The sequence below is a fragment of the Brachyistius frenatus genome, unplaced genomic scaffold (genome assembly GCF_029030835.1).
Source record: "Brachyistius frenatus isolate BFR_SWC_R1_liver_20210118 unplaced genomic scaffold, ASM2903083v1 Contig_109, whole genome shotgun sequence".
Lineage (NCBI taxonomy): Eukaryota > Metazoa > Chordata > Actinopteri > Embiotocidae > Brachyistius > Brachyistius frenatus.
Window position 1 is genome coordinate 263361 of NW_027210708.1, and position 27650 is coordinate 291010.

The following is a 27650-nucleotide window of genomic DNA, read 5'->3' on the forward strand; positions in this document are numbered from 1 at the left end:
GTTTTAAATTACATGACCAAAGACAAAAACTGTCAAAGCGTCCGGGAGAGAGGAAGAAGTACTCAGATCTTTTATTTAGCACCTTCAAGTTCTCAGCTGTGTTATGAAAAAAGTAAAAGATCTCCATTTATATTTATACTAAAGTAAAATATATCCATGATATATTTAAAGTGCCTTCAACACAGGATGAGGAATCCTTGATTATGTTATTCAGTATAAAATCTCTGCATGGGACTGATTTGAAGTCCTCATTATTAAGAATAAATGCACAGATCATCATGTGTTAGGTCTGTTTTATCATCTCTGCGTGTAAATGCATTATGCTGCTGCCAAATAAATGTAAAAACATTTCCCTCTGAAATGTGGAAAAGTGGAGGACAATTACAAAGTACAAAAATGGAAATAAGGCTTGTGTCAAGTACAATTACCAAGAAAAAAACATTTTCCACCACCGAAAGAATAAAATCTTTTAAGTATTAGTGTATTTTTTTATATTTATATTTAATTACTTCCAATAACATGACATTTTCTTGTGTTTAAGCTTTTATGATTACAAAAAACACTCAAAAAGATAGATTGGTTTTGACATGTGCAGTAAAATAAACATACAAACAGGCAGTTTGTGAGAAACCCTGAGCTAAACCTCAATAAAGAGAGAAAATGTTACCCGTTTTGCAAAAAAATAAAATATACAGGTTAAATAATGTGTCAAATGTTTATCATGATCATAAAATGAAACTAGTTATCTGTCATCTTCTCAGTGATCTGAAAATGACTAACTGCCCATCTCAGTTACAGTCTGATCATTTCTTTATCCCCCTTCATCCTCACATTATTATGTCATTTCTTCTCTAACATGATCCGATTTTTAGCAGCTGGTGTCATTATTGTAAGTTATTAACAATCGTCAAGAGATGTTTCATTAATATTTTCATTATTATTTTAATTTCAGAGGTGTCATTTCAGACAGCGTTTCTGGAGTGGGGACATGGCTCTGCTTCCATTGTTGTCCTGTGCGATGATGTAATGATGATGTAATCCGGTGGCAATACAGCAGGTGAAAAATGATCCAGATGTGTGCACATGCGCTTTATTGCCACCGTTTGAAACGACGTCCAGTTGTTTAATTTATTTGTCGTGTATAACAGTGTGAGACAGGTTTTATTTATTTTACTGTGTAAATGCAGCATTTTAACATGAAACACTGAGAATAATGTGGATATCCGTGTGTTGCTCCACCACCAGAGGGCATCTGTCACCTCTGACTGCACTGAGGGTTTCTCTATTAGATCCATTTCTATTTATTTGACTTCAATCTTTTCAACAAAACCCTTCCTCGCCCGTGCATTCACTAGAAGGGACTTATATATATATATGTTTAATATTTCTTATTCCACCCCACTTCATGTGCACGTGTAAAGGACTTTTAGATGGCAAATAAATAGTACAAATCAAAAGTGGGCCACGCAAAAACAACGTGTCTCATTAGAGGCCACTGCATCCGGACAAAAGCCCAATTAAAGATCTATAAATGGAGATCAGAGAGATAAAATGGTGTGAACAGAGCGCTTCAGCTTCTTGACTCCTCCTGTGTGGAGGAGGAGGAGAAGGAGGAGGAGGAGGAGGCGGGACTCGGTGCACCTAAACAGACGGAGGGTTTTGCATTGTGCTCAGTGTGTCAGTCCTGCATCACCGGAGGAGCCACGGAGCGGCCGCTGCCGGAAGAAAATAAACCGTGCGGAAGGAGGATCGTGTGTGCAGCCTCTCCTGGACTGTGCAGCCTCTTTGTTGGCATCGGTGGCCGGAAGAGCTGCGGAGGACTCGCCTCCTGGAAAAAAATAATAATAAAATAAAAGCCCGATCGGTCGGTGGCGGAAGGGACGTGATATGAACCCCTCACCTGCTTAAACGACAGCCCAGCTCGCAGGGGTGGGTGGGGGGAGGGCACCGAGAGGACATCTGTACCTTTAACCTGCATCCGAAGGCCCGAGAGAAGCGACAGAGCCCGCAGCCATGCCCGGGTTTGATTACAAGTTTTTGGAAAAGCCAAAGAGACGGTTCCAGTGTCCGCTCTGCAGCAAGGCGATGCGGGAGCCGGTCCAAGTGTCCACCTGTGGACACCGCTTCTGTGACACCTGTCTGCAAGAATTTCTAAGGTACGGTGTGTGTGTGTGTGTGTGTGTTTGTGCGTGTGTTTGTGCGTGCGTGCGCGCAGAGATCCAGCTCTCTGCCGGCGATACCGGACACTACAGCCCTGCCTGCTCCAGTTTCGGTCGAGCAACAGTAAACAGAGGATGTGTAGGTGTGTCCTCCTCACCTTTCCTCAGCAGGGCTGTGCATTCATTTGAGTCGCTGCTGCACAGAGCAACAGCAACATGTGAGGCCTTGGTAAACAGTGCCTCATTTAAACCCCCTCCCTTCAGCTTCAGGTGTGTTTTCTTCCTCCATGTGCTGTCGTTGGCCACAAAGGTATCCTCTCATTGGTGCAAATTACGATTTAGTGTATGCTTATTGCAGCCTGTGTGTTTTTATTCGTGCACTGTGCAGGTTAGAGTGAGTATCTTTGATGTTGTGGTGATAGTGTCCTGCAGAGGGACCCTACTGCCCCCCATCCATCCCTCCCACCCCCATCCCTTCTCTCCCTCCCTCCCATCCTGTCTGCCTTTCTGCCTTTCTGCCCTGGGGTGGCTGAGTCTGCAGGGTCATGTGTGTGTGTGTGTGTGTGTGTGCGCGCGCGCGCGTGCGCTTGTGCAATGAGGAGTCTGCTTGAGTCCAGGATTAGACAGAGTCCTTTTATTGGTATCAGCCAGAGAGGGGGCCTTTCACTCAGAGGTCAGCAGTAGGACAGACCTCCTCACCTCCTAATCTGCTCAACATTGAATTCTGTGTTCGTACAAAGACGGTCTTTCTTTTATTGTTTTAAAGATGACACTAATTATCACACACCACTCAGAGGACGTCAAATCTCTGACAACGTACCTGCAGATCACACACCTGCACCGGGAGCTTCTCCTCCAGGCTGCTACCTGCAGGATCACCTTGTGAACTTCTGTAGACAGAGCACATGTGAGTGCTGATTCATGTCTTTGTGTGATGTTCATGTGCAGTAAATCACTCTGTTCTCTGTGGACTGAAGAGCTTCTCTCAGCCTGTGAGGAGGTGGATGTTCTCATATCTGCATTCGCATTTTGATGTTGCCTTCTAAAATACGCATTTATTTCGTTTTAAAGAAAGTTTTCTTCACATTGACGCCAGATTGAGAAAATCAGGTTGTGTGCTTTTTAAACTTGTGGCTGCAAATAATGATTATTTTTATTAATCAATTATTTGTTTGGTCTATTCAAATGTCAGAAAATGGTCAAAACTATCACCAAGTGTTTCCTAAAGATAAAAGTGCAGCCTAAATGTCTTGTTTGTCTCCCAACAGTCCACAACCAAAATATTTTCAGTTTAATATCATGAACGACTAAATGAAAAATAAAAAAATTCACATTTAAGAAAACGGAATTAGAGAATTTTTGCAGGTTTGCAATTAGTTCAGAAAGGACTCAACATATTCCAGCTGCTCTTTTCATTTAGTTTGATTTAAATTTTCTAGCTTTGTCTCAAAAGCCTGTTTAATCAGTGTTTATCCTGATTTCTTTAAAGCAGTACATATTTCTGTGTGATTTGTAACAGTTAGTAATGACTTTATTGTGACTTTATTGTGGAAGTTGTTTACTTGGCTGCTGTTCTGTATCCCACACTGAGCAGAATATATTGGGATTTTAGCCTGAAAAACTTCGAACTCACCAGAAAAAAAACCCCCCACAAATTTGAGAAGAAACTTTGAGTTGAGGAAAGCTTTTATTAAAGGGAAACTCTCAACTTTCAGGTTGGACATTATTTCCCCATGATTTTGGGTCTAAGTGACCAATGGGGGCAACAACTTTAGAAACCGGTCCAGTATTGAATGAGAGCGCTTCAACTGGGAGCTGCAATACAAACTGCAATGTAATACTTTGGGGTGATTTCCCCGTCAGTGCACATCCACTAAAACTGCTCGGGATTCATAATACAATGGTCTGATGACATTAAGGAAACGATTACCACTGGACCAGTTTAAAAATGGTTTTCCCCATCAGTCACTTAAAACCAAAATAATTGTAAAATAACGTGGAAAAATGCTGAAGTTCCTCTATCCTCCTATTTCTGACATTTGTGGGCCAAATAATTCAGCGAAAATAATCAATAGTTGCATCTCTCAGCTATGCAGAAATAAAAACTGCATTCATAAGTTGTGAATGAAAGTGGATCTATGGCAAGATAACTGGAGAACGACAAAACATGCACTTGTTTTTGTGGCAAACAAAAAGTCGACTGGCTGCAGTTTGTAAAGGCTCAGAGCCCTTCAATAAAGTTACCTGTCAAGTTTTTATGATCAAATTTCAGTTTTATGAGACATAAAAATGATGCGGTTTCTTGGTTTGTCACCTTTTTTTTTTTTAATAGAAACCTCAGTTTGACCGATGTGCTGTTTTATTTCAGTTGGAAAATCTGTCTATTAAACTGAAACCAGAGCTGAAGAAGATCTTGAAATATCTTCAGTTTTACTTGATGAAACATGACAACAGCCTGAGGGAAACTTAAACACACTGTAACCTCTTTGAAACTTGGCTCTCAGGAAGGAGGAAGATCTTCTTTAATGCTTCTTTTCTTGGTGTCCTGGACTTGGTGTCAGAAGAAGTCTGGTGTTTGTCGGCAGAGAGGTGGACTGATGCTGTGAATACATGATGAACGGTTTGTCGTGAGTTCCTGGTCTGCAGTGGTTTGAGTCATCAGGAAGCCTCCTCTGGTTCACTAAACAGCAGCAAATTGCATCTGGTTGAAAAGCAGAAACTGCGGTGAACAAAGAGAGCGAGGGAGGAACCGTGTTCCACGATGATCAATAAGTTTGGCCCGACGCTTTGTTTGCCTCGTCCCCCCCGCCTCCGTGTTCCTCCTCCAGTTTACGCTCTTTCTTTTTTTCTTTTTTTTATGACTCCCACGGATTAAATTTAACTAAAGTTTCTCAACTTATAAAAGTTTTTATTTGAGTAACTTTGTTCTCGTGTGTCGTCGGGATGTCAGCCGATGTGATGGTTGGTCCACGTCTCTTTTACATGCCCTGAAGAAACCTGGATCAGACCGTGTTGTTCTTCAGCTGCTCTCTGATGATTCACCCTGTAGTTTAATGATTTACAGGTCAGTTATTGGCAGCTAATAACAACAGCAACATTCAGGTTGTGAAAACTCATTACATTTTGTGACAAGTTATCAACCCCTACAAATCTTTATTAATGATTTATCAACAGCTATAACTGCAGACTACACGATTAAAACATTAATAAATGACTTATTAACATTTTTAACTCGAAACTACAGTATTTAAACCATTTATTAAGGCCTTATTAACATGCATAGACACAGACCACATAGTTTAAACCATTTATTAATGACCTATTAACGTCTATAACTGCAGATTACATGATTAAAACTGATTATTCATGAATTAGAACCCATAACTGCAGACATAAGCACTGAATGATTGAATAACAGTTAAAACTGCCTCAGTGAGCCAGTTTCCTCCCCCTGACAACTTACCAGTTGTTCTTACATATGCAGCCTTAATAAGTGAAATATTAACTCGTAATAAGGTCCTGTTATGATCCTTTCATACAAAGATTGAGACTGACATTTCAGAAAGGCTCTCAATAAGCAACATTCAGATTGAGTGAAAGCTCTGTTCATCTCGGCTTGTTTCTTTAAACCAGACTTCCTGCTGCGCTTCGCAGGTAGAACAAACCCTAAATAAAGCTTCCTCCTTCCAGCAGCTCGTCCGAACGCCGACGTTCACAAACAGTCGGCGGGCTGCGTCCTCGCCTCTCTAATTAACAAAGTGTGCCAGCCGAGGCCGTCCAGCGTGTGCATCTTTTGTGAGCAGAGTTCAAGTTTATTGAGGCTGACAGACAGTAGTTAGCTAATGCTTTGCCCATTGTGCAACTAGGTTGATCCTTTCCCCTGTAATTATCGGAGGCTGTGTGACATCCAGTCCGGGCCTGCCAGCCCAGTCTGCCCACTTTCACACCGACGACTCTGCCGCCGCCGCCGCTCTGTCGCAACAAGCCGCGCACGAATGCAACTGCATGGCTTTGCTGCAGAGTTAATCATCACCGAACCTTATTGGTCACAACTTACTTGAACTCGCACCATCCAGCATTTATAAGAAGCCCGGCGTGTGCGGCACGGCCGTAAGCATGTTTAGATTACTGTTTTGTAACATTATATTCAGTGAAAGGTCCTCTAAGCATCAAAAAGTGAGATATTAAATGACAATAACAATAAAAGATATATTCTACGAACCCTAAATGATAATGTAAACATTTTCTCCGGTGATGACACGTTTTACTATGTTGCTATTTGTTTATAAACAAGCCTCCTATTATCAGCGCACTAATAAACAAATTAGTAAACTTATATTTGTTGTTATGGTGTGTTACAAACAACGTGTCATAGTTTATACGCTGCCTATAGATGCTAAACACGGGGATTTGAAGCATCTTGAAAAGGTTTATCTTGCGTTTTCACTTCAAAGGGCGACGCAATAAAGAGAAACGTCCCCGAGAGGCAGCCGAGGAAACGTGAGTCGTTGCTGCTTCATCGTGTCCCAGCGCCTCTGGTAGCACGCGATGCTAACGGGCCGCGTTTCCGCCGCGGGAGGAATGTGTAAATGCAGCAGCAGTCCCGGAGGCTGCGGGGTAGAGACGTCCCGGCCCTGCAGCTTTGAACGTTATCTGCAATCAAGTACGAGTCACGTGCTCGGGCAGCTCCGAGCGCGCTGACCGGGGCAGGCCTTTTGTTTCAGCCGCGCTGCCTCTCTAATTAAGGAGAATCAACACTCCGGAGCTGCCGGGCCTCACGGCTCATCGGCGCCGGGTCTCCTGAGCCGCCGTTATGCTTCGCAATGTGACAGCGGCGCCTCTGTGGGAGCGATGCAGTGCCGCGCCACGGCCTTGACAGGGGTGTAATCGGTTTGTTCGGCTGGGGAGCTTCTTCCCGCGGGCCCCCGCGCGGCCGTATATTCCAACTGCTGACTTGCCCGGAGTCACGAGGAGTTCCAAAGTGGGCTAATGTGAGAATCTTTTTTTCACGGCTCGATTATTCACTGTCCGAAAGCCAGGGGAGTGTTTGTTCGTAAGGGGCGGTGATTCATTTTAACGCTGACACGTCGTCTGTGGGCGGCGCAGCGTTTTCTCTCCTCGGTGATGGAGGTGATACTCACTTTTTCTGCCTCGCTCTCCCACGCTTTCGCGGTCTGGATGCCCCGATGCGCAGTCAGCGGCGCTATAAGTACTACAGCCCAACACCTCGTTCTTCTTTTGTGTCTGTCTCATTTCACTGTGCGGGCAGTTCAGTGGAAGAAACCTGATAAGTTATTCAGTGTTTGGAAGGCGTCATTGGATTCATAAAAGCATCTTTGTTTGATTAACAACTTAAACTCTCACTCGAGTCGCAAAACTGTTGGTTATTTACTGTCTGACGGTCGACTAATAGATAAAAGAATTGCTTGTTTCGTCACTGCAGTAAGCAGATCTTACGCTGCTTTGTAATCAGCCACTTCTGGGTTACCAGGTTGTGTGAAATCCCCCTTGGCCGGTGTCTCATCTTTCAATTCCTCTGCAGGTTTTCCAGAAGATAAGCCGCTCAGAGGTTTCACAGGAAATGCGCTTATTTACTTTCTTGCTGAGAGTCAGATGAGAAAATTGACACCACACTCATGTCTGTATGCTAAACGTGAAGCCACGGCTTTCAGACAGTTAGCTTAGCTTAGCATAAAGACTGGAAACGGGGATAAACAACGAGCCACAAAATCTGCCGACCAACATCTTTAAAGCTCAGCAACATATTGTATTTCTAAATTTAAAACATTAAAGCACCAATTCGTGGTTTTCCTGAGATCATTTCTTGGCTGTGTGCTTCCTGGAGTCTCATAGTGATGAGATCTAATTTGTTAGTGAGCTGGAGTCCCCCCCCCCACCCCCCCACCCCACCCCCCACCCCCGTGTCCAGTATTTGTGCTAAGCTAAGCTAACCAGCTGCTAGAAGCAATTGATGCTGTCATCTAACTTCCTAGGAGAAAGCAAATTTCCTCAATTGTTTACTTGTTGTGGAAAACCTGTGAAGAGTTAGAAATAGATGGGACTCATTAGGAAGTGGTACCAAGACCCTGAGCAGCAGATGGGATCTGAGATACGTTTGGCTTGTTTAGCTCATGATAATCTTCATTAGCGAGACGTGTCCCCTTGAACTACGTGTTGAATCCACTCCTGTGCTTTGTGCATGCAGCCGTGCAGAGGGACGCATAGAGAGCCACTCGGGCCGCCGCGGTGGGGCGTTCCTTAAAAGCCTAAATGGAGCCGTGTTGCATTAGTGCTCAATGTTGTGTGTAAGTCTGCCACTTGAGGCAGCTGGGCCTTTTGTGTCTCAGTGGGTATCTGTATCTGAATGGGAGCAGAGCCACGGATGGCTGATGAATGACTGTGACGGGGCTGAGGGACGGGAATGGCCATGAACACACAGAGACATTCACAGTCCCCCGCAGGTGTCCGAGGGCTGCAGCGCAGGCATCCTGGGTCCAGATCCGGAGAGTTCGGGGGGCTCTTCGGCGCCCCGTCCTTCTCCGACGACAACGCCGGTCAGTGAACTGCACACAGAGAGACGTTGTGTTTTGCTGAGTGAAGGCCCCCCCGGGCCTCTGGTCTGTGAAGGCCTCTCAGAGCTGCGCACTGAGGCCGCTGTCAGCCGATGCACTCGGGGTGACAGAGCTGGAAGCGGCCCAGTAAATTCGAACACATCAATGCATAGAAGGAACAGCTCCCCAGGAGAAGAAAGACGTGCAGAGGAAAGAAACGCTGCAGGATACAGCAGCATTTGTCTGGGAAAACAAAACAGTCGGCGCTCTGTACGCCGCCTTAACACACCTGTAACGTCAAGAGACATCAAGCCGCTCACTCTTCCTGTTCAAATGTTCCTGAACTTTACACATCAGCACAATCCTGAACTTTGAAACTAATGAATGTAAAGTCACTGATCTTCAAAGGTTAACGTGGATAATGTTTACTTCCAAGATTGTAGAAACAGTTCAGTTGCTGCAAGAAGGTGGAAAAACTCATGTGGTTTGGTTCAGTTAAGGCTTTACAAACTCCCGTTTCAACTACCGAAAGGTTTTATTCATATTCTGAATTTTTCAAGATGTCAACAACTAGCGAGGAAATGACCATCTAATTATTTTAACATTTTCAGGTAATTTATTTTATACAGAAAAAGTCCTAAACACAAAAAAACATTCATATTACAATAAGAGAAAAGTAGCACATTTTCACATTTTTGTTGCTGAACCTCGGTGTCATTTCAACTCGGATGCACATGAGCTGAAAATCAATCAAACAAACAGGAAACAACGTCAAATCGCAGTGTTTCACGTGTGAAAGGAAATGAATGTTGACGATACGAAGACAGCAATTATCCATTTTTAAACAGGAGCGCATGAAAAAATGAACCAAAGCTGCAGTTTTGACCTGCAGCCCACTTTAAAATCATACAGCAGACAAGTTCTCACAGGCAGTCAAATGATTTTGTTTTTCTCTGACTTTACCGCAGGCTAAATGTGACTTTTGTTTACATGCCCCAATTCTTCTGTATACAAACTTTACCCGGCATGGTTCAAAGGAGGGAAAACAGACGGAGAGCAGCTGAATGACCATCATAAAAGAAAAAAGCCACTTGTAGAAGAAACTTTATTTCATCCACTTCCTCGCGTTCTCTAAGCAGTAAGAGCAGAGAAGACCGTTCAGAGTCTGTCACCCCAGAGACCGACAGATTGATGTCAGCCGGCCTGTTTCCGGATCGTCTCGTGAGAAGAAGCTGCGAGGGTTTGGAGATGCAGCTGTGATGATGACATCGCTGAGAGAAAGCGCCCTGACCCTTTCACACAGCTACAGAGGCCCTCCGACTTGGAAACAAATGTCATAACGAGACCCGTGTCGTGACAGCTGCTCACGTGGATGAAAAGAAACAAGAGAGGGATGAAAATCAGAAAGATGGAGGGCCTCTTCAAACACTCATTTTATGTTGTGTAGCTTCTTGTCGTGATGTCACATCTCTCAACATGCATTAAGTTTGTTACCAACAGCTCATTCAGACGTACATAACTCCTCCATTTGATCTGATTCACAGGCAGACGTGAGAGTTCAGCCAGGAACGCATCTGAAATGAAATTGTACAGGTCTTTAGTTGACTTGTCCGTGAACCTCGACCGTCTGAACCCAAGTAGTGATGTTTCACTGCTGATTGTGGTGTGTGAACGTTCAGATGAAGGCAATTTGTGGTTTAGAGATAGTGACTCAACACCTGAATGACACGCAGAGAAGGACCTCAAATTACTGCTTGTTTGACTTCATATGACATAAAGTGCATCAGTGTGTGTATAAAATATGTGTTTGTGGTGATGGGGACAAATTGTGGCATTTTGGAAGTACAGATTTGGTTGTAAGTTTAGATTAAGGTCTTCAGGTGATGATTTTAAGCTCGACTGAAAGGAAAGACACAGTTTATAACCTCTTGGTTTTTATATTTGTAGCTTCAATTGCCTTTTATTTTGGTTATAATAATGTTGTAGTAATTTATTCTTTCCTGAAGTACCATGAAAAACAAACAAAATACTTTCAAGCACAAAGAAACAAACATGTGATGCACAAAACAAACTTCATTATTGTGAATATATTAGAAAAACAACGTAATAATGAGTTAAACTCGCAAAGGATGCATTTGAATTTCATCAAAAAGAAAAAGTTTGGGAAAATCATCATAATACTTAAAAAAAAAAAAAAAAGAAAAGGAAATCGCACGTCTTGACTTCCAGTGTTGTCATGGCAACGTGCACACAGCAGTCTCATCAGCCTCAGCTACATCGGATTTGTGACTGAGATGTGGAAACAAGGCTACGGCACTAAAAAGGATTTTAACAGGCCAAAAAAAGCAATTATTCCCAAGTAAAATCGGAGATAGATTTTGGGTGGTCTGCAGAAAATGATTTTGATGTTGTGGCGTCTGTTGCTGCAGCTCAATTATGTGACTAGATCTTGTGACTTGGATTAAGGCACAAGATTATAAAATCCGCAAAATGACTCTCTTATGTCAGTCAACACAGTAACATAAAGTTTAGCCAACGTTAGCCACTACGAGTTCATGTTCATGCACCATTTTCCTGCTTTTCTTCTTGCTGACAGGAAACCATGACTTGGCCTTTATTATAAGCCACAGAAATGACGACAAAAACTGAAAATAGGATGATCCGTTTTCCTAAAAATGCGTTAGCCCGACTGTCCTGCTGCTGGTTGCTAATTAAAATCCCTGAACGGAACCACAGCTCTGACCGTCTGAGCAGAGGCAGCCCTACAAGAGCCCGTTACAGACATGCTTCGACTTGCCTTCCTCTATAAGAGCTCTTTTTAAAAAAAAATAATTCCCGCAGCATTTTGTGCCAAACAAAGACGGAAAACATCCCAGCTATGCGGCGAGGCACCTTGCCCCTCACCCAGCGAGCATGCTGGGGCCGAGCCGCTCGGCCCGGCCCTGCTGCTGGACCGCGGCCAGCTGGCCCAGATCTGAAAGGCATGACTAGTGCGTACACGTGCCTGGGTATGCATGCTATGCGAGGCGGCCCAGATAGAGGTGCGCTTATCATAACGCATTCGTGCTCTGTGCCTGTTCCCACTGTTCCCTCGTAGTCGTGGTGTTAAAGACTGATTTTGGGGTTCAGCAGTAGTGTGACTACATCTGCTCTCTATTCCACTAATTCCCCCCCCCCCCCACCCCACCTCTCACTCTCCCTCCCTCCCATCCCGTCCCCCTCCCTCCCTTGTACAGTGTGTTTGCCTTGTGCACAGGTCAGTGAACTGACAGAGTGCACCGTGTGCATGCAGCAAACTCCCACACAAATTATTCCAGCTGGACGATTTCTGATTTGATGAAACATGTGAACAGTGCAGTCAGACAAACAGGGTCAATTAACGAGTCATTTCCTCGTTTTAGCTTCTGCATTGTGAGGTTTTCTGGTTTGTCATTTTTGGACTGTTTTACTATTTTCTGACCAAAATGATGTGAACTGCAAAGATTAATAAAAAAAATGTAATGAGTGCATCGACTGATAATTAATCAGCAACTATTTTGTTGTTGGAATAATCAAATGTTAGTTTTTTCAAGATCCTCAAATGTGAGAATCTCTGACATTTCCTTTGTATTTTTGGGCAGTGTGTCGGACAAAAAAAAGCTTTTTTTAGGACGTCACCTCAGACTCTAGAGAATAATAACGGGCATTATTTGCTTCTTTACAGCTCAAATTACTAATTGGTTAATTGACAAAGTGACTGACAGATGAATTAACATAATACAAGTTACTGATAGTTGCAGTTTAAGAGCTGAATGCAGAAATTGTTCTGAGAAAGGATTTAGGTGATGCAGCAGTTTATTCCTCTTAAATCTGAGTCACACTGATGACTGTAATTGAAGTGATGTGTTGTCGTTATTCATGTAGGGAGTGAAGCTCACGCATACTTTTAGGAAACTCGTCTGCCATCCAGCACGGAGTGAGAAAAGTCTTTTTTTTTTTTTTTTTTTTAATTCTGTACCTCTTTAGCACCCGCGTTGACTCAGAGCTCCTCGTTTGTACGAGGGAGTTGTGTATCACTGCGGTGGTTTCTGAGCTGACAGGAAGGCATGTGAGGAATCTGTGTGCGGGGTCTGAAAGCACAGCAGCTGGGAGCGGAGAGCGCGGGGAAGCAGGCGTCTCGCTGCCGAGGCACCTGTCCTCAGTGAAAGGCTCCTCTGTGGAGCCCAACAGGTGTCGGCAGAGCAGTTAAGCTCTTCACTTGAAGCCAACACACTCTGAATTATTGTCATTGATCCGCCGGGGCCTCCGTCAATGTTAAGGTCAGCGCCCAGTTGCCCCTCAGCCTTTCCGCCCGCCTTTTTCTTTTCTTTTTTTTTTTTATCCAGTGATGAAGGCTTCCTTCCTGCCAAGTCTCCTCCGTCTTCCTCTCATCAGCTGGTCCGTTGACTGCGGTGGTCCTTTAACCCAACAGCTCAATGAATCCCTTGTGTGGCTCCTCAGGATCTCGCTCGCAGCTCATTTTCAGATATGTCATCGCAGCCTTAATGCTCCGAGCCGCCTCCCTCTTCCCCCCTGCCGACCCCATGAAAGGGCAGCGCAGGAAATCGCTCCGTCAAGTGCACCTCCAGATGATTCTGGATGAAGGGGTGTTTGTTTTCTAGACTTTCTCAGCTTAACAGTGGTGGGAGGGAGGGGAAGAGGCTGCTCATTTGGCAACTAATGATTATTTTAAGTGTTTTCAAAGGCAACTGGACTTTTTGGGAGTTTCTGAAAGACGTTTCAGCTAAAACCCATAAAACGTCTGGGAAGACTACTGAAACAGGAAGTGTCTTTGAGAACATAAAAAAAAAAAAAAAAAAAAAAAAAAAAATCCAGTTGCCTTTGGATTTCACTCAGATTCACCTGAATCACTTTGAATCTTCAATCTGCTAATAACTTTCTTGATTAATTGATTGATGGAGACCAATCACAGCAGCCCATCGAAAGCACAGGGTCCCGACTGGTCATGGAATCTCTGGAATACCGTGGAATTATAAACAGTCTATTCCAGACATGGAAAATCAGGAGATTCGATTTGATGTAATATCATGGAGTTTTATTTGTACATTTATCAAAATGAAATATTTCCCATTTAAGTATTTTTCTATATAGTGTTATTCAACTTGTTTCCTGAGTGGTTCAGTTCAAATGTGCTTTCTTCTGTAGTTTCTAATGAAGGCAAACATGCAGGAAAATAAACATTTCCAGAGCTTTGGCAACAAGACGAAGACTTAAAAAAAAAAAAAAAAAAGTCAGATGTAAAGTTTGTAAGACTACTAATTGATCTATTAAAATATGTACCAGGGAGTTTTTTTTGTCTAAGCAGATAAAAATAACTTTTTACGTTTTTTGCTTAAAAAAATTAATGATAAGCACAAAGACGACTGAAATTCCACGACCTGTACCGAACAGAAAAACGGGGAGAAAGTCAGGGAATTTCACATTTGAGTGGGAATCCTGGGAACACCTCTGCTTTTTTAGCCAACTTGTTGCAAAATGAAACGCAGTCAACCAGTTGTCATACTGCAGCAGTGCAGCTTATAATTTAGCTGACAAAAAAAATATCTCAACAAAAAAAGAAGATGAATGGGTGACATCTCTTATCTGTTGCTAATTCTTCCATATTTCTTGAATCCTTTTTCTCTCCTCCTGATCCTTTATGCACCGATTGAAAAATCTTGTCATTTATCTCATTGTTGCTCCCGGCAACAGAGGCAGGTCGAAGACTTCATGCTACACGAACAATGCAGCCGAGGCACTTTGAGACAAAGGAGGCGATTTGACGTCGGCACCCCGCCTCGCCGAACAAAGAAACTGCATCCACAAAGCAGAGAAGTGGACGAATGCAGAAGGCACAGCTCGTTGCCGGTTCGCAGTCACTCACAGGAGGGCGTATGTGCTGTTTCGGAGCTGATCTACATGTAGTCATCACAGACTGAGACCGATAAGGGAACTCAGGAGCCACATCACATCAGGGGTGTGATTACAGCCGCTGATAAAAGGTGCGGTGAGCAGGGATTGTTTAATTCTTGTGAATGAGTCCATGTATCTGTGTGTGTTCAATGTCAGCTGCACACACACACACACCTACAAAGCCCTCACCTTCCCAGTTACCATGGACACAAAAGCACAGGGCCTAAAATTGTCACTGTACACCTCAGAGGCCTGAATCAGCTTACTGACAAATCAGGGAAAGAAGCTTTTCTGCTCACATTTCAATGGGAATTTAAATGAGCCAGAAACAGACATTAACATTATGTAACGCTGTTTTCTTCTCGGATAGCTGCGGGGAAAGTGAGCCATCAGGTTTTGAAGGTGAAAGTTAAGCCGAGGCTGAGAGGGAAAAGTTTTTTTTTGTTTTTCTTTTGCCCGAGAGAAACACGAGATGCTCACGACACATCAGACTCACTGCAGCGCCTCCCGCTCTCTGCTTCTGTGATAACGGTGAATCACAGCGAGGCAGGTCACACACTCTGACGGGGGAAAATCCAAATCGCTATCATGTCTGTAGTCTGCATCGTCTTCAGTTCGCTGTGAGCTCAGAGCCTCTGCGGCAAACTTCATGCTATCCAAAATACAAATGTGCTTATTGATTCCTCAGCATTTAGTCAGTGAAGTGGAGACATTGTGTCTCCTCATAAAAGCTGCTTTATGTTTGAATGGTCCCTTTTAGGAATGAACTCCGCCGTCTCTGGCTAATTACTGGATGTTCACATTTTCCAAAGGTGTGGGATCGGATCAAAATAACTTCTTCACACAGCAAAGCTGATAATGGTTTACCCACACCTGCTATCTCGCTCGCACATAGCAGGTCAGCTTGAGAGGTGTGTGTGTGTGTGTGTGTGTGTGTGTGCGTGGGTGTGTGTGTGTGTCTGTCTTTGTACATGTTGAGTATCTACGAAGGACAGGAAGGAAAAGACAGCTGCAGCAGCTCTCTCTGGTGTTATCAGCGATCGCAGGGCATCAAGTTGAGCTGCACAGAGGAGATAATACTGGATGATCTTTTTCTTTATGCAAGTCAGCGCTCTGTTCCACATTAAGTGTAACTGGCAAAAGAAAATGCAAGTTGATGCACGTTTCCAACCTCTGCTTTCATGTAAACACGAGAGTGCATCAAAGTTTACACACTTGTTAAATCACGAGAAGGGGGAGCAACGAGGTTTTTGTAAAGCACACAATAGTGAATGTGCATAAATAGTAGTATTAGATGCACATGAAGACAAAAAATTTAAGGAGGACATTTGTTTTAAGATTTTCGACAATAAAGTGGAAATGTCGACAGACAGACAAATGTTGGAAATGAAGTCAAAATGTTGAGAGTAAAGTCAAAATGGTGAGTAGCAAAGGAAGCGTGTTGGGACCTCTGTTGTGGTGATGCCTGTTCCTTAGACGTCACGCTTACCTGAGCTCCACACCCTGTTTTATTATTTATTGCATACAACATATCCTCTGTATATTGCACGCAATGTGGCCACTTCCTCCAAGTGTGTGGTTTCTCCTTCTGAACAGACGCAAGTTTCGGCCCAATCTATTCAAAGTCCTAACACTGATTACCGAACTGTGTTTATGCGCGGAAAGAGACATCATTTCCTTGTTACTAAAACTGATTCTGAAGTACATTTGCATGAGTTTGTCTACATCTTATAGGATCATATGCGCAAAGCAAGTAGTTTGATATATTCTCAAAAGTAAAAAAAAAATAAAAAAATGAAACTTTAATTTGGAAATATAATTTCAACTTCATTCTGGACATTTTGATGGAAACGGACATACGCATAATGAATCATAATTTAAACCCATGTTTTACTATCTACCAAGCCTGAATCACGTAAAACAGCTGCATTGTTGTTGTGATTGCCGGTTGTCGCGTTTCATTTCCTCTTCCGGTGCGCAGAGTGAACAGTTGCAGGTTAATTAAACGATCCGTTGTCCCCGAGTTGTTGCTGGTCGGAGGGATTAGCCACGCTTGCCCACCTGTGCCGTCGCTTGCAGGAGACTGGATTGCAGAATTTAAACGAAATAATCTGCTCGTTGATCATTCGTGTGTTCGTTCCAGTCTGGCTGCGGACACCGCGTTGTTGTTTTTTTTCCCCCTCTCATTTCGTTTACAGTTTACTTTGCTCCGCATAATTTCAAAGGAGCGTCGGCCAGCGTGCAGTGAAAGAATAGTTTTAATTGAAGGGTGATGAGAGCTGTGTTTCTCCGAGGCCCTCTCCTTCGGGGTGGTGTGGCGGGGGTGGAGGAGTGAGGGGGGTGGGGGTGGTGGTGGTGGGGGGGGGTGTCTGTGTGCATTAAAAAGTGCTTTGTCTGTTGTGGGCTTTGGCACTGAGCGTCGACTCCATAAAGCAGCGAACTCTCATGAATCGCTATAAAACGTTATTTATGATTAGAGCGTGCGAATCAGCAGCTCGTCCTCCCTTCCTCTGCTGCCATGAGTTCATGTGGCTGTAGGTGCTAAGTAGTGAAACTTTAGCTCTAAGTGGCCGCTGATTGATGTCGTGCCTCTGGTGGCCAAACGTGGAGTAAATTCTCTTTAAAGCTAAACTGTCCCTCTTGGCTTCTTGTCTGGGTGAAACTGATCTTGGCGGTTGTCAAACTCATAAAACAAAACCCACCGGAGAGAGAAAGGAGGTCGTTACGCAGGAATAATGTGCTGTTAGGGCCGGCGGTCAACTCACTAGCATATTCCTCTTCAGTCTCCCACAGGAGTTCAGATTTAAAAAAAAAAAAAATTTGAAAATACATTTTGATGCTTAATTCATGCTGAAATCCACACCGCTTAATTTAGGCAAAGGCTTTAATTATCTCACTCTGTGCTGACCTCATCATGTCGTCTTAATTGGTTAAAGAAGCATGAAACCTGTATGTAAAATCCATTTTTTTATTTGAATGGTTTTTAAACACAAATGCCTTGTGGGATTTAATCTGTGTTACTGTGAGGGAGGAAAGCAGAGACGCTCCATTAACTCTCGGTCCAGTCGTGACTGATGGAGGGTTTCTTATTTCAGGATTGCACCTCCCCTCTCGACGCTGGGGCAGGAACTGTCCTGGCATTTAAATCTCGAGTTAATCCACTATTTATGTGAAGGGCTGATTTCACATCTCGTATCCTAACTAATCAGAGAAAGTGTGTTCAAAGTGAAATGTTTTTTGATGCAGAAATATGCTTATCTGCGGATTTAGTGAGCATTAACCTCGTAACCTCGCTGTCAACCATCTGTCAGATATTCTGACCATCAGCAATATGTGAGCTCAGTCAGACGTTCGTAAGAAGATCTGAAATCGTTTCTGAAACTTACAGAAATAAGTCGCAGAGAGAAGATTGATCCCACTTTAGCTTAATATGAAGCAAACGTTACAGCGAGCGGCTCGTTTTACAGGAAGCAGGCTTGGCTCTGTGCAGTGACTTTTGTGTGGATTAAACAAACAAGATATAAAGTGGTTAATTAGAGAGCTTTAGCTGTGTTTGGAAACAAAACCAGCCAAGCTGTTGTCTCCCTGTTTTCAGCCTTTCAGTCTCTTGCTTCAGCCACATTTAACAGACACGTGTAAAATATTGAACTATTTATTTACATGTGAAGCCACACCAGGTGCTGGTTTGTTTAATTAGCATTACAAAAAGTCATGATATCATAAATCATAAAAGAAAAAAAGGAAAGTTGAATTTCTTTCCTAATTCATTTTTAGACAAATTTAACAAAACTTAAGTCTCGTATACACATTTTTTGACGTGCCCACAAATCCAATCAATATTTGGAAAAAATGTGTCTCCACATGCTGTACATATCGAACTATTTACATTTTTACAGTCTCTCCCTCTGTACTCTCCGTCCTGCCTCCTCTGACCTCCAGCCTGCAGTTCAGTTAAAAATGCAATGATTTTTTTTTTTGACAGGTCGGACGATTCATTCGAGGCTTCACGTTTGCACCGAGAAGCAGAACATTTTTATTTTATTTTATTTTATTTTTTACAAAATTTGAATCATGCAGTTCTAAGCTGAGATTTGATTATGTTCTCTGACTGAAGTGTTTGGTGCACATGATTAATTCCAGGACTATCGAAAATGTGAAAATGTGTTGGTAATTTGTATTTTTACAGTTTACAGCGATGATAAAAGGAGTGATATTTATTTGCCTACAAGCATGTTTCCCAAAATGTCAAACTTCGTGGTTATGAAAATTGTGCATATTTAGAACTGAAAGGTCACAGTGTGTGTTTCTGAGTAACACACATTATTATTGCAGAGTTCATATACTGATTGAAAATGCACAGCATCCCTTCTCTCTTATTTTGACAGACAGCTTGTACAATAGCTCGAAGCACGCTGCAGCTTCCACACTTAATCTGCATTAGTGCTGCGATTTCATGCTGTGCTTGATGATTGTGAATCCAATAGATGATTTATTAATGGTGTTTGAAGGAAAAAATTAGGCGACTCTGTCTGGTACTGTCTCTCCAACGCCATATGCATACAGTTGGCAGGCTGCTCCCCTTTCAATAGGCCAGGCAATGCCTTGGCAATCTGGAAGCCCTCCTGTCCAATGCGGGCGTTTCACGAGATGAGTGTGGTAGCGCCGCGGCTCCTCCAACGAAGGCGCTGAAGAACGCTCTTTTAAGCAGGAATCTGCCCTTCAAGACTGAGCTAAACTTAGCCACGCCATCTGCGATTAAAGCAGCTAAATTTCACACGTGTCTGGAGAAATTTGTAGAATGTAATTGCTTCCATTTGTTGCTGGATAACAGTTTCATCTCTATGGTCTTTCGCAGCATGTGAATCTTCACAAATGTGTGACGGAGGGCAGTAAAGTGGAGAGTGAGGTGTTTGGCACCTACTGCACCCTCGACGGCAGCTTTTAGCACCTCTTCACAGATCAGTAGGTCCTTCTCACGTGTTTAAGCTCAGGACTTTTCATTTGATATACAGATGCAGTCCTCCACCCACCCCGCCCCTCCACAAACCACCTTCAACCAGATCAAACGTAAAGCGTCTCCTTTCAGGCTCTCCTTTCCTTTCATGTACGCAGTGCGGGCCCTCGTTCGTGTGGGCATGCCTCCGTTGTGGTGGTCTTTTTCTTTCTTTTCTTTTTTTTTTTTGCTGTGCGCTGCGTGGGTGAGGGTGACTGCACTCACATGCATGAGCTCAGCTCCCGGTGCAATTGATGGGATTTCTCCCAACCCCCCACCCTGCACCACCATCAGCAGTAGTTAATGAAAGTGGATTGATTTTCCTGTACTTCTTGCAAACGGTGTATAATCTGGGGGATGAAATTGAACAGGAAAACAAAAGATCCTACAGCAATCTATTATATATTTTTTTGCTTTATATGTTGGATTGCCTGCCAGGCCTGGTATAAAAACAACCCGTGCAAGTCTGAAACTGCATCACTGAGACTGAAGTTTATGGGATTTTGAGCATTTTAGAGGTAAGCATCAGGAAATATTGGCTTCCTCGTCAGGACTTAGATGAGAAGATTTACACCACTCATGCCTGTACCATAAATTGAAGGCAAAAGCCAGCAACTGTTTAGCTTAGCACAAAGATCATGGAGGTAACAGAGGGGGGAAATCGCTTGTCTGGCTTTGTGTGAAGCCGGCAAACCACCAAGTCTCACTTATTTAAATGACATGTCTATTTTGTTTTATCCATACAAACATTTAGGTGTAAACACCACCGAATAAAAAGTTTAGGAGGGTTTTCTGACATGCTTGTTGTTTTCAGTCCTTGAGCTCAGCTAAGCTAACCAGTTGCAACAGAAAATAAATAAGTATTGATATGTTCCTTTTGAAAAGAACGCAAACATATGTTTCCCAAAAGGTCAAACTATATCTTTAATCTCATAATATCCCAGGTAGCCAGTGTTAATATCTGTAGTTCGCAAAACACCTCCAAATCTCATAAAATTAAAATGATGATAATGTCTATTTTGTTTCTTTGGTACACAAATTGACATTTTATTTCATTTTATGCAGGCAAACTGTTCCCAGTCTTAAACTAAGCTAAGCTAAAAGCCGCTACAGACGAAAGAGATGTAGCCTATTAATCTTCTCATCTAACTCTTGTCAAGAAATGTGATATGTGCGTGCGGTTCCCAAAGCTCATCATATCACAGGTGGGAGTTAAAACGTAGACCTCAAGTCCTAAAGCTCCAGCCCGTAGCACAAAGACTGTAAACGGGGGGGAACAGCTGACGTGGCTCAGTTTAAAGTTAACAAGATTCAACCAGCACCTCGAAAACTCATCAGTTAATATGTAAAAGCATTTTATGTTTAGTTTAATTGCACAGAGAGCGTCATATTTACCACAGCGTTTAACTGTCTCCGATTTAGTTATATCAGGAGGAAGTTTGTGATGGCTATAAATCTATAAAGTCAGCAGAAACAAAGTGGAGGCGTTGGATTAGTATTTCCTGTTCTAACCCTGCCCTCCATGTCGAAGCCCGATCGCACTGATGGGTGGGAGACAGTGCAAAGAGATTATAACTACTTGTGAGCGCCGTCTCCCCTTCCTCACACACACTTAAAGATGGATTATAGCATCACACAAGCTTTTCTTCAGCCTGCAGATGGCTGCTCCTCCTCCTCCCTCTGACCCTCCATATTCATCCAGTCATCCTTCCTTCCTTCCTTCCTTCCTTCCTCTCGCTTGCTTTCTGTAGCCAGCTTGTCCTCCGGCAGGTGGCTTTTCCTTCACGGTTTGCTATCACGGCCGTGCGTTTAAGCTGCGCCTCTGGCAACATGATGAGTAATGCTCATCTAATTGCACACAAATTCAAACGAACTGTCAGATTTCACCACTCGAGCTTCTCTGTGCTACTTTTACAATCAAGCAACTGAATATTTCTGTCCGGAAGAAGTAGGTGTGTTTTCAAAAGAAGAGCATAAACCAATTATTTAAAACATAACGTATAGTTATTCTGTTAATTTATTATGTATAAATGCAGGCTTATCAATGGAATTGCACAATATTAATAGGCACATTACAATATTCATTGTAAAATATGTTCATCAAAAGTTCAACTATTTACAGTTTTAGTTGATCTGTTTGTTATTTGTCTTTTTAGGAAAAAAACAACAATAACAGCCTTGAATGTAATCTGTTGTTATTTCTGTAGATAATTCAGAGTAAATGTGCAGATTGTCATTGGCAACACAATATGTGTGCAGGAAAAAGGTATTTGACGTATGTTCCATCCTACATGTCCACATGTGTTTACATGGTCAATTTTTTTTCCAGTGTTTTGAATAATGGCTTTGGTAGCACCCACAATTATTTTAAAGAGAAGCATCCTGTGCCATAAGATTATCTTTTTTGCCCAGATACAAAGCAAAAAATAAGCAATCTCTTGCGATACTGAAGAAATTTAAAGGACAACACCAGAAAATATTGTGTTGTTTTTGGATTAGAAGTCAAATAAGCTGGGGCAGTAAATTTTATTTTTTTATCTGTTGCCTTTGCCGCTGCAAAGCTGACATTTAAGGAAAACAAACTGAGATTTTGTTAACCTTTGGACGCTTTATAGCTGTGTGAACTCGCTCAGATGGTTTGTGCTCACAAATGTCAGCACGGTGAGGTGAACTGCACGGAGAAATGAATATCATTACATAAGCGATGACGGCATGAGCAGGGATGGCCTCAGATGTCTTGGTCTTCAGTGTTTCTGTGGTCAGAAAATTATCTCTGCGTAGGCACGAAACCAAATCCCAGTGGCATCAAAAAGTACTATCTTTTGTTCAGATTTTTGTCGGTGCTGCCGGTGTAGCTCATAGTAAAACCATCCTTTTAAATGTTTTTTTCTATCTTGGTCCACATTTGGTCTCAGTGAGTGTGTTACATGGGGCGCAGGAGATGAAGCCAGGGAAGGAGGCCAGACATCCACCCACACATACTCTTTCTCCCGTAGTAGTGCCTTTCTTCCACTTGCATCATTTTTCCTGATTTGGCAAAGCAACACAACAGAAATAGTCTTTTTCTGGATAAGGAAGCATGAAATTCGAGAGCTTAAACTACAACAAAAGTTGAATTTACATGAATATGAATCACTAAAAATGGATTAATTTTCCGCCTGTCTTTTTCGGGTTGTCTGACGCTGAGTCAGATGTAATTTATTTCTCCCTTGCTGATGACCATGACCTGCAAACTGTCAGCCATTGTTACTTCATATGAAACAGCTGCCAGTGGCTGTTAGTGACCTGCAGAGGAAGTCGGATAAGATTTTACAGGTGTCATGTTTTAGACCAGCGTGCACTTCATGCTCCCACCAAACACAACAAACAGGCTCCTGTCAAAAAACCTACTGTAAAAAAATAAGGTCATGTTTGCACCAAACTAGAATTAACAGCCTTTTAAGAATCTAGTCCGAATCTTCTTGGCTTTTTACGATGATACACCACGATAAAGAAACTCTATTTAACTGAAATTTACTGACTGTCTGATGACTCCTCCAAAGTACTGAAACACTAAATTTCACTGGACTAATATTCATCAGATGACTCTTGTGTTTGGTGAAATATGGTCAGTGATTAAAGATAAAATGTATACTTCACAAAGTAAGGAGAGAGCGGATGGGGACATGATTAAACACACATATAACGTCTGTAAAATCCACAGAAGGTCAGAGGACATAACAGTGTTATGAAGTAGAAAAGAGGATGCTTTTCTGAGGATTAAAGTATCCACTGCTTAACGGCACAATAATATGTGATACAGAAATAAGACTCTGATCCTGCAAGACATCTGGCTCGCGTCTGTTTACAGGGAAAGTTTCTAAAGGTATCCGGGCCTGGTTATGATAGTAAGAGGATGACATCTATAGCAACCACTTCCAGTTATGTATTATTTCACCACTTCAACAACTAACCATAATATTCTCATTCTGCTGTTTGTGTCAGATGTTAGAACTGCAAAAACCAGGGAAGAATCTATTGATTATCTTTAGAGATGATTAATCTGCTGACTGTCGTCTTCATCTGTCGTTTAGTAACGTGGCAGAGTATAATCTCCAGAAAACCACAGCTATGGACAGCTTATATTGTAGGTATTATATCCCACACAAGCAGCTGTCACAGCATCATGCTGTGTGGACGTCCCACACACGGCGCCTGAAGAGGAGCTGTCCATCCACCTGTGGACAGGTGTGTCATCACCTTCTGTGAAAGTAGGAGCTGCTCCTCCTTTTTCAGACAAATGAGAGGGCTGCAGAGAGCTTGGCTGAAAGCCGTATGAGGCGTGGGCGGAGTCTATCAGGTTTCACAGGTGGAAAAAAAACCAGCTCCACCGCCGTCACTCCAGTTTAGTCAGGTGACACAGTGTGAGTACAGCTAGTCATGAGGGCGAGAGGCAGGACGTATCTATAGGGGCCACTAGCAAAGCTTTACAACTTTGGGCTGCCACAATCACAATACTAATTCTAACTTTGAAGTCTGTGGTGTGAAGAGAAATGTCGACATAAGCTTTAAATATGCTTTATTTTTAAGTGCGCATTTGTCCCTATTGTCCCAAATTGCTGCTACAGCAGAAATTATGCCTGTAAGTTCCTCCTCAAAACTAAATTGTGGTTTGTGGTCAGACGACTTCAGAGAGAGCTGCAAAAACATTCAAATAAACTGTTAAATCTTTGGAAAAAAAACATTTAGCTTTCTCTGAGAAGTTTCCATAATTCAAGTGGTAGTCGATGTCATAATTTACGCCGACTTCTTCTACACTCAATGCCAGTTTATGTAGAAATATACAATACATACTTCAACATTGAGTATTAGCACAGATTACATAACACCTCATGAAGTATTAAAATAATACTGTAGGGTGGAATTGGGACACTGGGTCTAAATCTCTTCACATAGTTACATTCAGTCAGCATTTATACCTTTAAGTTTGACATCACTTAGTTAAGTCAAGTGTGAAAGTGAGCCTGTCGTGGACAGTCAGCCCATCGTGGAGGGACTTCTATGTGAGCTGTGTAATAGGATAGTTGGTCAAACCTGTTGTCCACCACTACATACTCACATAAAGACTACTGGCTCTCAGAGGGTGTCCAAATCTGCCAAACAGCCACTCTAAAGCTCATTAGCTAATGTTATAGCTCACTTTTAAGCAGACTAATAAAGAACAAAGTCATGGAAGAAAGAAGAAATGTAGAAATACATCTTATTAATTATTCTGTGTATAATTGTTTGTATTAATCAATATAAAGTTTGGTCTGTGAAACACCATGATACTAAAAAAAAAAAAAAAAAAAAATCCAGTAACTGCTTTTTTGGGGGGGCTTACTTTAAGCTAAATACTAATATCAGCTCATTTTCTCATGATAATAATGCTAATATGCTAATGTCGACCATGTTTGCCAGATTAGTTTAGCATTAACGTGTGTAGAGCCACGGCATACTAACATGCGTCATGTTTAGCAGGTATGGTTCACAGTTTGACTTGATTGCAAGTAAGCATGGTCAGTAGTGTGGCCAAAAAAAGCAAACATTCATTGAGCCCAACTTTTCAAATGGATTTTAATCATTTAAACAGTATATTTAGGATCATTGTGTTTGACTGGGGTCTTGGGAATCTGTAAGAGTTCAATAAAAGCAACCTCGTGATAGATGAACCATTCCTTAACTCGCAGAAAATCCGGTAAATGCCAGTGAGGAACTTTCTACAGCTCAAAATAACTGCCTTTTTTTTGTCCAAACAATGGTTCAAAACGTAAAAATGTAAACTCGTAATGCAAATCAAGGAAAAGCAGCCGCTGAATGCATCAGTCAGTTTAGCTGGAGTGTAACCATAAGATAGCACTGTAAAACTGTATTGAACAGTCACACACTTCATAACGTCTCTTGAATCTGCACCCATTATTGTTCCAAATGAAAGGCTAAGATCAAGGAATTTTTTACTTCTCACTCACATAAACCCAAAACCAGATGGATTTGGGGGATTATAGTAACTGTATATTAGATAAAACAAAAGTCCTGTTTTCTCCCAACTTCCTGCGGGGAAACGGAGAGAGTTTGGTTTCAGCCCTGAGACCCAAAGCCTTCACAAAGGGCCCTGGTGGAATTGAAGGTTTTGTTTGTGTATATAAAGTTAAGCCTGGTCATAACTTGAAAAGACAAAAGAGTTTAGCACGAGGATGAATGTAATTGTCAGTGACTCCAGGGTGGGGATGGGCGGGGAGGGTTCAGTCCAGGCTCCCGATGCTCTCAGAGTCAACGACAGATGTCGGTTTAGATTGTAGGTGTGCCACAGACTTGAACTTTCCCAAGCTCTCATGCTTTTGATTGAGTTTGTTCAGTGCGTCTCGACAGCCCGGCCCGCCACTACGACAAACACAGAGGGGTTTGTTTAGGAGTCTCTGTTAGTCAACACAGAGCAGGTTTCAAGGTTACTCGGCAGCCCTGGTTTGTGAGGCCGGCTGTCACCAACATGTCCTCTCTCTCTCTCTCTCTCTGTGTGTGTGGCCTGCAGGCCGGTCGCTGTCGCCTAAAAAAACCACCAAAAAAACCACCCCTCCGCTCTGCGAGATTAAACCCGAGGGATTTGTACTTCTCACCGTCTGCCCGTCAGGAGTTGTGATCAGAGTGACGAAGCATGTTGTGACGGCTGTCCTCCTGGTATCGGCTGGCTGAATGGACGGCTGTTTAATCTGTGCCTGAGAAGAAGATTTGAGGACAGGGAAGAGAGAGGGCAATTAGAGTGGGGGAGGGATTGAGGGAGTGCGGGTCCGAGGCGGTGATGCGTCGGACTGGGGGTGAGGGGTGGGATGGGGTGGGGTGGGGGTGCGTTTCACCTGCAGAGGGGAGGAATGTGTTTTCTGCACGCTAACGCAATGGGATCATGTGTGGTGGTGGATTTAAACACGAGCATCTTTGCAGCTGAGCAGGCGAACAGACAGAAGGAGGAGATGAAATTTTAATGAGGTGATTGTATTATACTGTATGTGGTCCGGTGTTAAGCTGCTCCCCTGTGACGTCCCGACACGACACTGAAACGTGGTTCAGTATCTCACCCTGGTTGTTTATGGACTCTTCAGAGAGCCGTTACACACAAACATTCGTTTTAAAAGAGGTGTGTGAGGTGCAAGTCCCCACTCGCAGGGATGTACACAAACAAGCTTTCCTTTTGGGCTTTTTTGTAACCGCAGCAGTGACTACGTTAGGGTTGTAGCCAACAATGAATTCCTATTGATATTATGTGTACAATAGGGCTGTCATGACATCAGATTTTCACAATTGGAACATTTCAAAAAAAGATCAAGATAAATATGCTGTAATAGCCTGTAACGTGCACAATGTGGGACGGTGGTACAGCTTGTATGGCGTCTACCTATAACGAACTTAAAGACCTCTGTTGCATAACAGGTGAAACTATTTGACTGATCTTCCAAATTTGGAGATAAACATATCTCCTATATAACATTCGGTTTATAAAATAAAATAGCAGCAGTAAGAAAATAATCAATCAGTTAGTATATTCCAATAAAATGAATTGGAAACCATGTCTAGTCAATCAGTCATTTATTTCGCCAAACAGCAAAACAAATTTCCGTTGTAGTCTACGGCCTTGGCAGCAGATCGTGATGGTTAACTTTAAGCTAAATGCTAACAGGCTCACAACGACTGTGAGATTAGAGATTAGAGTCCCACCAGCAGCTCTATCGGGGTTTACTTTGTGCTTTTGTTTTTTTGTTGTAATGTTGTAACGGCACCAGCATGTTCATGTGCTCATAATGATAGTCGCAATATGCTGATGTTTAGTATAATGTTGAACATTTTTGCCTAAATGTAGAGCCTGAGCATGGTAACTTTGCTCATTTAGAGCTGTCTCACTAGTGTAGCTAAAAATAAAGAAACACTTACTGGACCCAGCTTTTTAAGTAATGAGTATTTTACTGCATATCTTAATGATTGAAAAGTGAATATCTACGTTGGATTTTT

The 27650-nt window shown here is 42.6% G+C and overlaps 1 protein-coding gene across 1 annotated transcript in view; it reads left to right on the forward strand.

Moving 5' to 3' along the window:
- Nucleotides 1-1631: 1631 nt before the first annotated feature.
- traf4a (tnf receptor-associated factor 4a) overlaps nt 1632-27650 on the forward strand; it is a 39460-nt gene continuing 13441 nt past the window's right edge. Inside the window, exon 1 of the mRNA XM_069712342.1 lies at nt 1632-2156. Coding sequence (XP_069568443.1) covers nt 2014-2156 — 143 coding nt within the window. The 5' untranslated portion in view covers nt 1632-2013. The remainder of the gene's footprint in view (nt 2157-27650) is intronic.